This window comes from Mercenaria mercenaria, chromosome 14 (assembly GCF_021730395.1).
Source record: "Mercenaria mercenaria strain notata chromosome 14, MADL_Memer_1, whole genome shotgun sequence".
Classification (NCBI taxonomy): Eukaryota; Metazoa; Mollusca; class Bivalvia; order Venerida; family Veneridae; genus Mercenaria; species Mercenaria mercenaria.
In genome coordinates, this window is record NC_069374.1 from 26,772,275 (window position 1) to 26,788,207 (window position 15,933).

The 15,933-nt window shown below is 34.9% G+C and overlaps 1 protein-coding gene across 1 annotated transcript; it reads right to left on the reverse strand.

Annotated features, from left to right (window-relative positions):
• Window positions 1–711: 711 nt before the first annotated feature.
• LOC123528083 (uncharacterized) lies at window positions 712–8,312 on the reverse strand. The gene is made up of 3 exons (XM_045307832.2): window positions 7,859–8,312; window positions 3,208–3,334; window positions 712–2,892 (listed from the first exon to the last, which is right to left on the reverse strand). Exons 1-3 carry the CDS (start codon window positions 8,050–8,052, stop codon window positions 2,803–2,805), a joined length of 411 nt encoding a protein of 136 aa, XP_045163767.1. The 5' UTR covers window positions 8,053–8,312; the 3' UTR covers window positions 712–2,802.
• Between the last annotated feature and the right edge of the window lie 7,621 nt (window positions 8,313–15,933).

Below are 15,933 nucleotides of genomic sequence, written 5' to 3' on the forward strand. Positions count from 1 at the left end.
GCAAACCAAAATCAGCTTGCACATCAAACATTTCATGATTAGCACTTTTCGCTATTCAGTCAGAAAATTTTCAGCGAACACCTCTTTGAATAATTAGTGGAGACGCCGAAACAGACTGATGGATCAGTCCATTTTAGAAATATAGTAGGGTAAAGGTTAAGTTGATGCAGCCAAGACTTTATAGCTTATTGATCACACTATTGGTACATTTCACATGTTCCCGTTTGTCTCCTGAAGCGTCACATATACCTCGAGCTATATTGATACAATTAATAATGCACTATTTAAACCTTTACTTGTAATGCGTAACAAATTTCTGCTGGAAGCGTTCACTTTTGGTAGTTAGGTGTAAATATCATACATTAAAATATCATTTTGATGTGTTTCATACAGCACAAGTGCATGCATTAGCAGATGAAAACGTATCAAGTGTGAATGAGAAACATTCATAAATTTTCAATACATACAATTAAGAATCTCTGACTTGATTTAGAAATACCCAACCTCACTCTATAAGGAGGCTGAAAACATGTACAGTCTACATAATAAAATAATACCGGTCTTTGCATTACTTTGTGCTAATGCTAGCGGCACGAAAGGCATGAACCAGCAATCTAGACCAGACCGAATAATGTAAACTGATAAAAAAAAAGCACAAAGTAGGCACTTTAATAGACATTAACAATGCTAATTAATACAATCAAGCACATTGAATGGTCTTTATAATCTAGTGATCGCAACCCACTCTAAGAAAAATGTGCAGCTCAGGGGTCGGTTAGTTCGTTCTGTTATAAGATACAAGGTTAACAGTTTGTAAAAGCGTTTATTATACTAATATTCAACGTAACATAAAAAAAGATATATGAAGTACATATTCTCGCAAACCATCAACCAGTTACGTTTTCCTTTGGTTGGGTTCATATCGAGGGCTTAGAGCGAATCTATTCTAGTATCTGCTTCTATTTCTATATACAGATAGACCAGTTTTGCTCTAAGCCCGCGATATGTTGCAATAGCTGGTTCTCAGTCTACCACAAATGCATTTGCAATTGCTCGCACAGAAAGCAAGGTAAAAGTCTACGTGGTATTCGAGAGCGTCGGTCTTTTTCGTTGTGTTTAAACAATATTCCAATCGCAATACCGACCCGTCGAGACAGACCGGAAAACTGTCAGTTAGGTTATCCCAATAGAAAATACTAAAAATCTTTAACTGTGTTATTATTATATATATACAAAGAAAAGCAAAAGTTTTTCAAAACAATACATTAATCAAACCTAAATACATGTAAATATTGTTTCATTGACATAATTTACTATAGGAATAACAAGGAAAAACAGCAGCCATCAGGAGGTTACTATTAGAGAAAGAAATGTCACATACATGTACATAATTTATAAAATTCACTGGAGCAAAATACCAAAGGGTGCTGTATCATAAATAGTTTATGCAATATTTGATAAATTCTGTATAGGATATCTTTAAAATTAACTATTTTATGAAGAAATATCCTGCGGATTGGAAAAGTTCAGCGTTTGTAATTGTCAGTGAAAAGATGACAAAATAAGTTTTGAACACAGTACGTCTAAACTGATTTCATCGTTGATATTCATTGTATGCTTGTTTCCTTCTCGCAAAGAGCAGTAATGAATTAAGCTCGTTGTGGCGTATAAAGGTTCTGCACGTCCTTGACCGGTCATACCCATTATGTAATTAAGTACGAGTGGTGAGTCATATTTTACTGTATTGTGGTATTTACGGCGCCTGGGTAATGATTTTGATTGTTACAAATCATTTTATCAGACCTTATGCCAAAATTTGTCACAATTGTTTGAAAAGAAGACTGTTAATTTGTGTAAATGTCTGCTTGCAATGTGCATCAGCGCCCATTTTTATTCTCGGGATTTTAACACTTATTTTCATTTATAGTCGATATTTATTTCATGTATAAGCAGTTTCTATTTGATTTTAATTTTGTATATTTTTCTGTATACTTACTCTGTTTAAAGTAAATATCATAGGGTTATTATAACAGTAGCGTGATCTGGGATGCAGTATTCGGCTCGAGTGGATTTTGCAAGATCGGATCTCACGAGGCGCGCAAGCGCCGAGTGTGATCCGACGTTGCAAAATCCACGAGAGCCGAATACAAAGTCCCAGATCAAGCTACTGTTATAATAACCCTTTTATTATATACCTTTACTATTCTGATTCTTGTTTTGTTCTTGAACGAAATCTTCAATATTTATCGATATTAAATGGAACTTAGTGAAGTTTTTATGTGCGCTATTTATAGAACTTTGTCAGGTCATGCATATTAATGAAAATAGTTCGGCAGCATACAATACGGAAGGTACAATACGGAATTTAAAAGGTACAATACGGAGATTTTGTCTGTCTGTCCATATTTAATTGTGAAATACAAGCCGAATTTTTACGGAATTTATATAGGTATATAATAAAGTGTAATATGTACAATCTCTTATTATTAATAGCTTGAATGGCAGCGTATTAAAATATTCATGTTTATTCTAACTGCATATATGTTGATTAAACATGTACGTACATATAGAATATAAACAAACAACAATGAACAGTTTATCTGCGACACTGAAGAGTTGGGCATCCAAACTCCTCTTAGGCTACACAATGATTCCATACGTGTCCATTCTTTTGTTACTGTTTTCATAAATTTGTTGAAATGTAAAAAAAATGTTCGGTTTGCTTGTTAGTTATAACAAGGAATAATAATTCTAATGTTTGTCTGAGTAAATGGTATTGGATGCCTTTGTTGATTTATCCTTTCAAGTTTCTGTGCAAATCGGACCATTCCCGCCGTCAAAACAACTTTCACCTGCCGAGCACGTGTTAAGGGTACAGAAGTTCGGGGGTGACTGAAAAATATAGGAACATAATATTATATTGCATACAGCATCTGTAAGAGGTGTAACGATCTGTCATTTTTATCGAACATATACACTTATAAAATCTTAGAATGTTATGAAGAGTGCAGTTGCAATGTTTCAGTCAAAAGGAAGAACGAAAGCTGGTGAATATCACTCACTCAATCACTTATTCAATCATTCAGCCACTCACCCGACTCAATAACAACAATTGATAAATTTATCCAACATTGATCAATTAATCGTTATTAAGCCATTATAATCAGTCAATATTTCAAATGGCAAATTATCAAACAGAATATATACCCCTGTCACGTCGGAGAGATGTACGGCTTTCCATTCCGTAATAGGGGAGTCGACGATGGTCTCCGATCCGGAAATATCAAAGAAATGACAAGTCCCTGTAGCCGGTGCAAAATTGATTTTGTTGCAACTGAAACAAATTATATTGCATTATATTATACGTAAATATGCATTTGTAATCTTTTCAAGCGACAATTCTTCAAATGGACTAAACAAACGTAGACAATTCCGAGAAATAAAACTGATGTTGAAAATGTCTGTGGGTCAATTTCTTATTATATTCGTCACGACTGTATACGTCTATTTACACAAACGAACGCTACAAAAGGAACGAAAACATATAATAAGGCTTCCAAATGTTGTATTCATAGAAAGTTACGAAGAGGTCTAACTCCTGACAACAAATAGAGTTCAGTAGTATTGTACTTGTATCACTTCCCTATTGTATTCTGCCCATCTAGAACTTCAGCATGGCTCCGAACGGATAGGATGAATGGCCTAAAACAAAGAATAAACGGACAAATGGACAACTCTAAAACGCCATTTTTCCGGTAATAATGACTGTATCTGTTTATAGAAACAGAACTATGCATGTAAGGATCTTACATACCTGCATGTGTTTACAAAACAGGGGTTTCCCTACCCGAGGGACAGCGTGGAATGAAAACGCGAATGATAGCCAGGCTTTCTATCTGTTTCGTTATGCCATCCTTGGCATATAATCTAAAAGCTAATTAGGCAAGAAATGTTATATTTACGGCGCCCTGTTAGGGCAATCATCCTACAACTATCACGATGCCGCGCGATGGTGATGAAAAAAAAAAAACAAGATAATAAAGGGTAGATACAAAGATAGTGATACAGCGATGCTGCTACAGCAAGAGGACGAAAACGCGATACTATTTTACATCTTCGGCATCGTTCATTTCCTCCTCCACCATCGTACTATCGTACCATCACCATCGTACAATCATATCATCATCATCGTACTAATGCGTCGTCACCACTGTACCATAACCACCGAGTCATTACCGTCGTATCATTATATATTCGCGGATTTTCGACAGTGATATGGAATGCATTTATCGAGTTTTTTATGGACAAGATCCCGCTTCTGCCAACCTCTGATATATGATGGGCATGATATTATTAACCAAAGGGGCCTGTTCGAAATGAACTTTGAAATGGACTTGGCGTTGTGATTCATTTATGTTTTGCATCATGGTGTCTTTCCGATGCTAATTGTATTTCATAATGGAGTTGCTTGGAGCGTGACGGGTGTTGCACATTTCCTTACCTCACATGAACACAATCAGGTAATCCAAGTCTGCAACTGCGTCATTTGCTTCGCCACAGAACAAATGTTGAAGACATTTTAATTTTTCAGAAAATTAGTATTTTTCCTTTAGCAACAATTCTGCGGGCTGAATTTATGAAGTGCTGTAAGTGACATTTTGTTAAACTTCAAATGCGAAGTAAGTCAGTCGATTCAAACAAACTTAGAAATAAATTTCATAGTCGGGAGATCAATTAGGAATACGGCTTGGCAAATTTAATAGGATGAAGCACTTATGCAAATACAATATCAACATTGAGCGATTAATAATTCATATCTCTTATCACAACTTGATCACAGAAATGTACGAGTTTACTTTACGAATTGGATCAAAATGATTGTGAGGTAATCGAAACGTGTCTTGATTAAATATTTATGAAACTATGAAACTTTAACTCTTTCTCCTGATAAGAGGAATCGATCGTTACTTAACCTTTACCCTGCTAAACTAAAAACAATACTGGTTCATCATTCAATTTTGGCAATACCATTTATTATTTGAAAGGGTGTTAACCCAAACTTTACTGACTGAAAATAACATTATATATTGTATTATTTAGAATAAACAGATAAATTTGAATTGAATGTGTACACTGAACGTAAGTTAAGACAACTTATGGAAGTATTTAATCATGTGATCAACAACAATAAAAGAACGTCAAATACCAGATTTTGACAGACCGTGAGCGTAACGTCGTGTATTCTTCGTGAAATAACTTATTTTCAACCCTATTTATTTATTTGGGTTTTACGGCGCACCAACACAGTATAGGTTACATGGCGCCAAACAGGACTACAAATTTTGGTTCCACATCTCATTTACATCGAAATAAAAACATGAGGTATGTAATCAAAATGTGCATACCTGCTGGAATCACAGAGTTACTGCAAAACCAAGTGTTAAGACCCTATTAGTCGCCTCTTACGATCATGCAAGGGTAAGGCAGTGGTTCCAATTCTTTTCATACACAGATTTGATTTTATACAGTATATAGCCTCTTATAAATACAAATAATGCTGAAAGTTATTATGCCAGTACATGCTAGTACCCATAAAAATGACACACTAAATGTTTCTTGCTATATTATAGGTAAACAGCCAGGGCCATTAACACTCAAAGGCACCACTCTCCCGTTTATTAACCTATACGTAACAAACACCGGTATATTACTAAACCTGCAGCTTCAGTGACAAAGAGCCGCGTCCCTAAGAAACATTATGATAAATGTCATTCAAGTCGGAGAAAAATATATAATGCAGCGTTATTTGAAAGACAAATAACTGACTGATAAAATTAAAGAAAATATGAAGTTTTCAAATATAACGAACAACTTTTACATCGAATGAAAATAATAAAAAGGCGGTTTCTTAGGCAGGATATAATTGGTGAATTATAAAACGTTTATTTTCAAAGCGACTAATCCACACATTGAAATTTCTTATTTTTAAAATAATTTTTCACCGAAAGGCAAAATGCTGCCACTGTGCCATATATGTACATAAAATTTAATTGTTGATCAGTTTCTAGTTTCCCGAATTACGGGAACATTCGAGTTATTTGCAGGTTTTACCATGCACTATTATAAACCGTTGCAACGGTTTTCTTCTGTAAACATCGATAAATAAAGAACGAGAAGCGACATTATTTTGCGACACTATCATCACGTGGACAGCAAACCAAAACTGCCCAAGAGCATGTTTTGCTTCCGTAACTAATAATAGAGCACACACGTAAGTATAGGTATCGCACAGTATTATGACTTTTTTAGCAATACGTAAATAAGCAGTCAGTAGCACTCTCGTTTAAAATAAAAGATATACGAAGTAAAATCAATTGTTGGCTTGATGGCGCAGTAGGTTGAGTGGACGGATATATATTGTGATAGTTCTGATGGTTCGAACCTTGCATCCGACCAACATTTTGTTGTTTGTTTGCATTATATACTTTGTGTTAGTTTTTTTTCTCTGGTTTCTTATTCATTGTTTTGAAATTGTGCCGACATTATGACCTGGTAATGCTTTTATTAGTAAGGTGTAAGATTTTTATAAAATGTATAAAACTAACCAGTCAGCTTTAAATATATCACAGGAAAGCTTCAGATACATGAGATCATATTAAAGGCGGAGTGTACATAATTACGTGTAGTGACAAATATAAGTTAGTGAACAAGTTAGAACTAACTCATTTTGTCTTCGTTAAATTTTATGGAAAAAAAGAAATTAAATACATTTTTAAAATCAAAAGTTTTACGGGTCTGGGAATCGAACTCCCGACGAATAAATACGAATATCGTAACCGCTTAAACGTGGTGTAGTGACTTCATTTTATGTAATTGTTTTGCATCACATTGTTTACATTTCAAAACGCCATAATACTGTGTGATACCTATACGTGTGCGCTCTATTGATTATCATGTTTGGTGTTACATTTATTTTCTTTTACTGTCACGCGATGTTTGCAAGGTGCTCGCTGAACGGAATTCCGTTTTATTTATATACCGGGAAACTCTTATCAGACATAGTAGACAAATGTTATTTTCATTTTTGATTTATCAGGAAAACAACGATTTTCAACAGAATTCGCTAAAATATTCATTATTAGAACATCAAATATGCGACATAAAGGTCAATATCCGAAACGTTTGATTGTTTAAAATCTCAAACCACAATGTGTGGGATATTTTCTTTAATTAAGGTAGTCTATACTAAATAAAATGTGATCAAAGTTTTTTATATTGGCCGTACCATTCGTAATATAGTGATGATTTTTTGTATGTTTACTTATTGTTGAGCGGCCTTTGTGCAAAACATAAAGAGCGCATGCGCATTAAAATCAAAACATCTGGTTAAACAACGGCGTTGTTAATTCGTCTATATGTTTCACTCGAAATTGTCATTCTTGAATACAATAACATTTTTAACTAGAAATTATGTAATTCGCGAGAACAATAATTCATATTTGCACTAGAATTACATTTACATTTTCACTCGATATGTATAAATTGTGAACATACTAACTTATATTTCCGCTAGAAGTAACGTCGTTCGCGAGCAAAATAATTCACATTTTTTACTAGAATTGTGTCTTTCGTGGACACAATTACTTACATTTCATTCGAAATTACGATATTCGTGAACACAATAACTTACATTTTCATTCGAATTTATGCCATTCTTCGAAATGTTACATGTAGTATTAAATCGAAATACATCACGGGGTGAACACCAGACCTGATCATATAAATATTGTTTTTACGCTCATTCAAACATATATTATCCATATATTATTAAACAAACAAAATAATGTGAAATACATACGTTTTCACACGAAGGCCGTCCTGAATGCATTGCGTCAAATGTGAGCATTTCGTCGTGGCAAGTGGCACGTGCACTGTAGTATTCAGCTGAGTGTTCTGAATATATCCCCCGCTCACTTGAAAAACATCGCATCCAACTGACACATCTGTTAGAGAACACAAAATCACAACAGCAAATAATATGCCCGTCTTCATTTTGTTTTACCTCAAATGTCTTCCGTTCAGCCGTCTATTAGTCTGCTTATGAAAGCTATGTCTTTTGATATAAATATTGGATTGTTCCACTTCATGTATTTCCTGACAATGCAACCGTGTATAATTACCATGAATTAAACATTACATGTAACTGAGGCTTGTAGCGTAGCCAGACATCTGCCAACAGCTTGCTTCTATTTTCTATATAAAACTCTTTTTAAATAAAAGACCCGCCACAGTTTATTGACCTACTCTCCACTTTTCACGGAAACGTTATGATACAGCTATTCTAGAAAACGACAGTAGGATAATTCAAAGCCCTGTATGGGTTATTGATAGTTTTACAACTTTAATTGCCTATTATATTCAAGCTTTTCATATGCATTCAACCGTCTTTCATTGTATTTTAAACTTTTAAAACACAAATTAATAGATATTTTACAAAGCAGAAACAAACTGTGATCTGAAATTAAAGTTAGAGGATGGAAAACCAAAATATATAACATTGACCGCCCAGTAGTTGTACGTTTTTCCAAAAGAGAAAGTAAAAGGAATTATATTCATGGTTGCGTCCATTATGACAACCACCACTTCAATTATTGTGGCCCCAACCTATTTTATATTTCTATGACAATTTATAAATAACTTAATTCATTGAAAGAAAATATGCTACTATATGATTTTATAGAAATGCACTTTCATCTGGTTGAGCAATGGTTATTGAACAGTCACAATTGAATGGTTCAGAATTTTATATTACATTCAGAAGATGTGTTTCAAAGTGCCTTCGTTGTTTTTAATTTCTAATTCTAAGTGGACTTTACGCTTGCTTTCCATCAGTCCGTCACCAAAAGCTCCATTGTATGACAACAACAACATAAATACGAGATATCTTCAACTTTGTTTGCAGTTATAAAACAGTAAAGAGATAACTGATTCATTTTTATTTCGTTAGTAAGGAAAGGAATGTATTTGATATGGCGACGGACAAAGCATAGACTCACACAAATTAGAAGGGTCAAGAAACAGAGTGTTAGGCAGAGGGCAATGAAGATATTGTTTTATTAAACTTCAGCTAGCATTGAAATAACTCCCACGCTACTAACCATGCAATGGTAACCAACTCCCACACCGTACCCCTACTTCCCCACCCTTCCCCCTACCCCAACACAAAATATATCGCGCTAGTAACGGTTTCCGGAGCTACAACTTTGACGTAACCGTTCTATGGTTCTTTAGTTAGCAGTGTGAAATAGAACATAGCTTCACACATATTATAGCGCTAGATGCTACCGCCAGCACTGCCTGGGTTCAAATCCCAAAACGTACACTTGTTCCGCTACACTCAAATTTGTGCAAATGTGTTTGTACCAATACATTTTCTCTTCATATGTGCTGTTAACAGAATCCGATTCCAATGAATACCACGAAAAGTGCACTCATTCAAAGAATCGACGAAAGGATTATATAATGTGGACGAGAGAATATCTAATTGATATCCCAAACCCGTTTTATATTTTGAAGAATTATATGTAAAGGATAGTTCAATGACATATGATAACAACGTGTGACGTCACCAGGTCCCATTTTAATTGTTTATCTTTTAAGCATTTACATTCGATGTCAATATTTACATGAAATAGTGTTTTGCATAGAGACGTCAAATCAAAAGTTCCGCATCACTGAAATATTTGACATGCATATAGTTTTAGGCATCACATAAAGTGAGTGTTCAATGGAGATCACCGATAACAGTCTGTGTTCTTGAATCAAGATTCAAGGACTGGGACAATTGCTTTATTGCACAAGACTAAAGAAGACTTGAAAAACAACGTTTTAGAAGTGGCAAGAAATATACCGACCTGCGGATCCAACGTCAGAAGACGTTAACCTCCAGTCTCGTGTAACTCCTTGACGTGGAGCAGTACGTCAGGTATCAATGACACAGAGATAGAATATGAATAAAACTGATGCATTTAATATGAAAACACTGCTTTGATTATATTTGTTTAATTACAGGGTCGTCATCGTTTAAGTGGCAGTGACGTTGACTTTGAAATGATAATAAAAATGTTTAGATTGTTAACTTTTGAAATTTAAGAATTCACACTAAATAATGTTTTAGTTCAGTTTATCAATATTTTTCAAATGTTAGCAGAACAGAAAGGGGACTGAAGATTTTGGAGCACTTTTCCGGGTATCTTCAGTACACCCCTCTAATATCGCTTATATCTATAGGAAATCCATATTTCATGTTTCCATTCAATAGCTATTGGGATATTTCAACATTGTGAATTATTTATTATCCGTCTTTATTGTTCTGCAAATGCAAACATAAATGAGATATTCATACTTTAAGGTTGAATTACTGCTAAACATAGTTTTACGAGCACATGTTAGAAACATATTATTATATTTGAGCCATTCTGTATCCTAAGAATATTTATACACATTTATACTCGGGATTTCGGCAGAATTTGTAAACGAATACCCACCCTTACACACACGTATACTCGGACGGTTTTGTCATCAGAACTTGAAAACGAATTCTAGCCCTTAACCATATTCATACTCGGGTTTTGGTAGAACTCGAAAACGAATTCCTGCTCTTACACATATCTAAACTCAGGGTTTTGTCAGGACTTTAAAACGAATTCTAGCCCTTAAACATATTTATACTCAGAGTTTTGTCAGAGCCTGAAAATGAATTACTGCCCTCATACATGCTTATAATACTTGGGGTCTTGTCAGAGCTTGTAAACGAATTCCTGCACTTATACATACTTATAATACTCGTTTTTTGGTTCAGAGCTTGTAAACGAAGTCCTGCCCTTACACATACTTATACTCGGGGTTTTGTCAGAGGTTGTTAACGAATTATATACCCTTACACATACTTATACTCGCGATATTAAGAGCTTGTAAACGAATTCCTGTCCCTGCGCATGCTTACACTTGAGAATTTGTCAGCGCTTTTAAACGAATTCCTAGCCTTACAATACTTATACTCGGTGTTTTTATCAGATATTGTAAACGAATGAATTCCTGTCCTTACATACACTTACACTTGGGGTTTTGTCAGAGCTTCTAAACGAATTCCTTCCCTTACAATATTTATACTCCGAGTTTTGTCAGAGCTTGTATACGAATTCCTGTCCGTACACATACTTATACTCTGTGTTTTTATCAGATGTTGTAAAGGAATTTCTTTCCTTACACATACTTATACTCGGGGTTTTCTCAGATCTTTTAAACGATCTCCTGTCCTTACATATACTTGGGGTTTTGTCAGAGCTTGTAAACGAACTCCTGTCCTTACACATACTTAATATACTCAGGGTTTTGTCAGATCTTGTAAACGAATTCCTGTCATTACTCATACTCTGGGTTTTGTCAAGGCCTGTAAACGAATTCCTACCCTTACAATACTTATACTCGGAGTTTCGGCGGAATTTGTAAACAAATTCTTGCTCTTACACATACTTTAAAACTTGGATTCGGAAGGACAAAGTTACACAATTTTCTACAAATAAACAACTCACTATTGTTTAAAAAGAAGTTAACTATAAGCAATACTCAAAGCTCCTTTTTCTTGTCTGTTTTCAAATGACCTTATTTCACATGGTATACCAAAGTCTGAGACAAGTAATTAATTTTATCAAAAAATGGTTATTAAGTAATATTTTGTAATGACTGGCGTACAGATTGTTTGAAATCAAATTCAAAATGTAAGTTAAAAGATATCTCTCCACAGAGTATTGTTAAATCCTCTATTTTTATCCTAGATTATACATTACTTAAGTAAAGATCGGACACGATAGCGGTAACAATGCTCATGATACAACGGTTTCATTCACATCATATATTTCGACAGAAGGGTCTGTTATATATTAAACTGGGTACAGTACTCTCGAGTGGAATAATTCCTGATTCCTAACCAAGCTTATTTCCATAGCATGGGCTGTCTGCACGCAAAACGACTCATTTTCACTGACAGAACTTTAATAAGCTTTATTCCGAAATGGGCTGCGAAGACCCCGTATGAGTGGGATAGCTAGTAAACTAGTTTCTAAGATGTTGGAAAACATGGTCTTACATATCCCTATTGTGTCGGACGACACTCCCATTGAAAATGATGTCATGACGAAATGCATTTATGAATTGTTGCATAATTTCATCCGCTTTTCTAGTTTTAAAAGACTGGTTGTAGTTGCAATATCTGGATCTGGGTTTTGGAGGTTTCTCTATATGGCCACATTACCTCTATTTCTGCCACCCCCGAGTCCGAGTTTACTCTGCAGAGCTACATTGCCGATAAGTGCACATGAGTTTGAGGTTACTCTGCCCCACTACATTACCGCTAAGTGCCCCCGATTCTGAGGTTACTCTGCACGACTACATTACCGCTAAATACCCCCGAGTCCGAGATACCACTCAAAACATGCAAACAATGATTAACATGCTTTACAGACATTTTGCCTTAACATAAAATATCAGCTAAAGCTAACAGGAAATCAATCAATTGATGCAGTTAATACTTCGAACGCAGCTGTGAATGTGGCAGAAATTTTAATGACAAATTGATAACGTGTTCTATTCAATCAAATATTCATCTAATCTAATCAACAGCCTGAACAACGTCCATGTCATTGATTTGTTCAAAGTTTAATCCGCCCATTGTTGATATGTACAAGACTTTAGTTTAGAGTATACATCAGACTACTACAATGAAATACTTTATTGACAACTTATAGGATGGCGAATTAAGCTTACGGGCAGTGATGATGACAAACAGTATAATCTGTTTTTATGTAGAGATCTACACATAATTTAAATCACAAATGTATATTTTATGTCGTTAATATTTAATAAGATAGACAGTATGAATTATATGTAGATTTTGCACAAGATCTGACAATATTTAGATTTGCATCAGTTCAAAATGATAAGAACGTACTCATTTATGTTTCTCATGTATCACTTCATATTCTTTTGATGTTGGTTGACTTTTATGATGATCAAAATTTTCGCTCACGTGATATTCAAGAAATGTTTTCCTTATTTCCGACGTCTTCCGGAATGTGCTGGATTCCAGAATCTACAGAACTCTCTTTTTCCGGCTCGTTCCTGTTGATGAATAATAACACCAATCTGTACATTGGCAAAGCTTTTACAAGAGTAATTTTGGATGTGAAGAACATATTTGTGTAGCTTAATGCATATGCTTGAAAATTAAAAGCACACGCAAGACCAAGATCAGTAAATCTTGTAAGACGATTGAGATAAGAATTCCAAAGACATCCCTATGACAACAGCCGCACTTGTTCCCCTTTCCTTTTGTCAGGTACACAGTTCAGCGGTCTTAACGGGCTAATGAAACCGTGATTACTAAAGAAAACTGCACAAGAATCATCGACCAAATCCCTAGTATAATAATGATTAGCATCTTTGGTTTCGGACCTGAAACTCAAAAGCAAAACGATTATTTTGTTGAGTGGTAAACGTGTAGACTATGAAATATGCAGTTAAATTGCAGGTACCAGGATCCGCAGAGGGATATAACTTATTATCTTTCTCCCTATCATGTTAAAACAAGATCTCCGTTGTGTGGAGTTAAATAGGCCCGGCAAAATGTGCCTTTGAAGTTTAATTATCCTAATTCAAAGCATTTTGAGGTTATTGAGCGGAAAATGAATAAAAATCAGACTTCGGGATGACACACAATCATTATAAAAAGATCTACGGTGAAATATTTCTGACCGACAGTCATTGTAATCTTGACATTTGACCACTGGCCTAAAAATGATTAGAGGGATTATTCACTGCCAATAAGCCTATCAAGTCTGGAAATCGTCGGTCGACATGAAGTCGAAACGTTTTTTGTACTAACAGTTGTTGTGTTCGTGACCGTAAGCCACATTACCTCAAAATTATTGGCAATGTACTTGACGAGTAAAATCGTAGGTCAAAGGGTCTTTAAAATTTTGAGCGGAGATGATTTTATAGCTTTGCATGACAAAGTGCTGCTATGACCTTGATTATCGAGCCACTGACCTAACAATCAATATGGGCTATTTGCCGTCGTTAGGAAATTTTCTAGTCAAACGTTTGATGATGGTGGGGCATTCTGATTATATTCAACGGAAACGCGACTTTTTGTAACATTCAATGTGACCTTGAATTTTCATCCAATGACCTCAAGGTCACTTGGTCCTGCACTATCTGTGATCAAAGATTAAATGTTGTTGATCACGATTTTCCTACGAAATTAAGTGGAATCGTGACATAAACTTTTTCCCGGGTGATTAACTGCCCATTAGCAATTTCAGGTCATCGTTAAAAGCATTCTTAAGAAATTGCGCAGAAACAAAATTGGTACTAGACGGACAAGGCCAGAGTAATCAACTATAAAATGCATTTCATATATACTTGAAAATGGAAAGGAAATCAGTGTCTGAACGCAGAATAATGAAGGTTTCAGAAATACAGCTGGAACTATGTATGACGTTATAAACACATCCATTTACGATGTTGCATGCATGTGTTCTTGCAGAGATTTTTGTGACAACAAGTGGCATGGAAACTTTATCAAAGTAAAGATTTCGAATCTAAAGAAAAGGGCTTTTAATCAAAAATAATTGCATTTCCTCCTGACACAGCAGTCATCGCGATCGATCATACTGTTTTGACTCGAAATATTTTACCATTTCAAAGATATTTATGAATTTAATCAATGATGCATTGGTTAGCTACTGTTAAGCATGTTTTCATATTACAAAATCCTTGCATACAGATACCTATCTCACTTCAATGAAATACATGCTATCAAAATGTTATTAAATCATAGTTACAATCAAAGGCTGTTGTTTATTTGTATGGTGTAGTCATATGGGATTCAAATAAAGTAACGGTTTCTACTCGTGAGTATTATCTTTTGTTCTATGGATGCATTTCTATTTATAGCATGCTTTGTAAATAGATATTGACGTCCAAATAAATGAAATTAATTTCCACGAAGATTTGAATTGATTAATATTGTAACGATGAGTTCCTTTTTGGACTTATGCAGACTAAAACTATAGCCAGGAACTCGATTAAACGCAGAATATTATTTTATTTAGCTTTAATCGATTTGAATATCAGTGCATATCAGATTATAGTTCAATCTAAATGTCTTTTGCTTACCTGTTTTTCCTTAAATTCCTCAAAGAATTCGACAATATCTGCCGCTGTTCTTATATAGACGAGCAGTAACTGTGACAGTTGATCATGGGTCAGTTTTCCTTTCGGCAATAGCCATCTTCCCAATACCAAAATAAGCAATAACATCTTCTCTCGCATTCGTATCCATTGATCTGGTGTCAACTTGATAAGAATTCTTACTTCAAATGTCACCTGTAAATTTATGCAGAATAGTTTAATCATTTGTACTGTATACTCATCACTCTCCATTCTCTAAAAACTAAATGTCGAAGTAGGGATATATAATATAACGCTCTTGAAAATACTAATTTCTTATCATTTCTTTCTTAATTCAATATCTGTGAAAAGTATAGCTATTAATAAAAGATAAAATGTAAGGGTAGATTTCCTCGAAACACAGAACACCCCAAACACAACCATAGAGCCATGCATCGCAAAGTAGGCCCACAACAAAAAGAAGCTGTAACGGAAAAAAAATATTGTAGACGGGTTGCTTCAAAAATCCAATGATAAGTACATTATAAATATATGCAAAATACAGAAAAATGGGGGTATGGTGGTAAGGGGTAGATAAAAGGGTCGGATGAAGGGGAAGGTGGAGCAAGGATGAATATTCAATAGTGAAAGTTATGTTCCTTAAACGCAGTATTCCTACAACGTCGCAGACACGCACGTACA

Bases quoted from the DNA above. Each gene is read 5' to 3' on its own strand.
- LOC123528083 (XM_045307832.2), bottom strand. From the start codon at position 8,052: ATGAAGACGGGCATATTATTTGCTGTTGTGATTTTGTGTTCTCTAACA. The intron at 3,335-7,858 runs GTATGTATTTCA...AATTTGTTTCAG, and splicing joins GACGGCCTTCGTGTGAAAAC to TTGCAACAAAATCAATTTTG. The intron at 2,893-3,207 runs GTATATATTCTG...TATATTTTTCAG, and splicing joins ATCTCTCCGACGTGACAGGG to TCACCCCCGAACTTCTGTAC.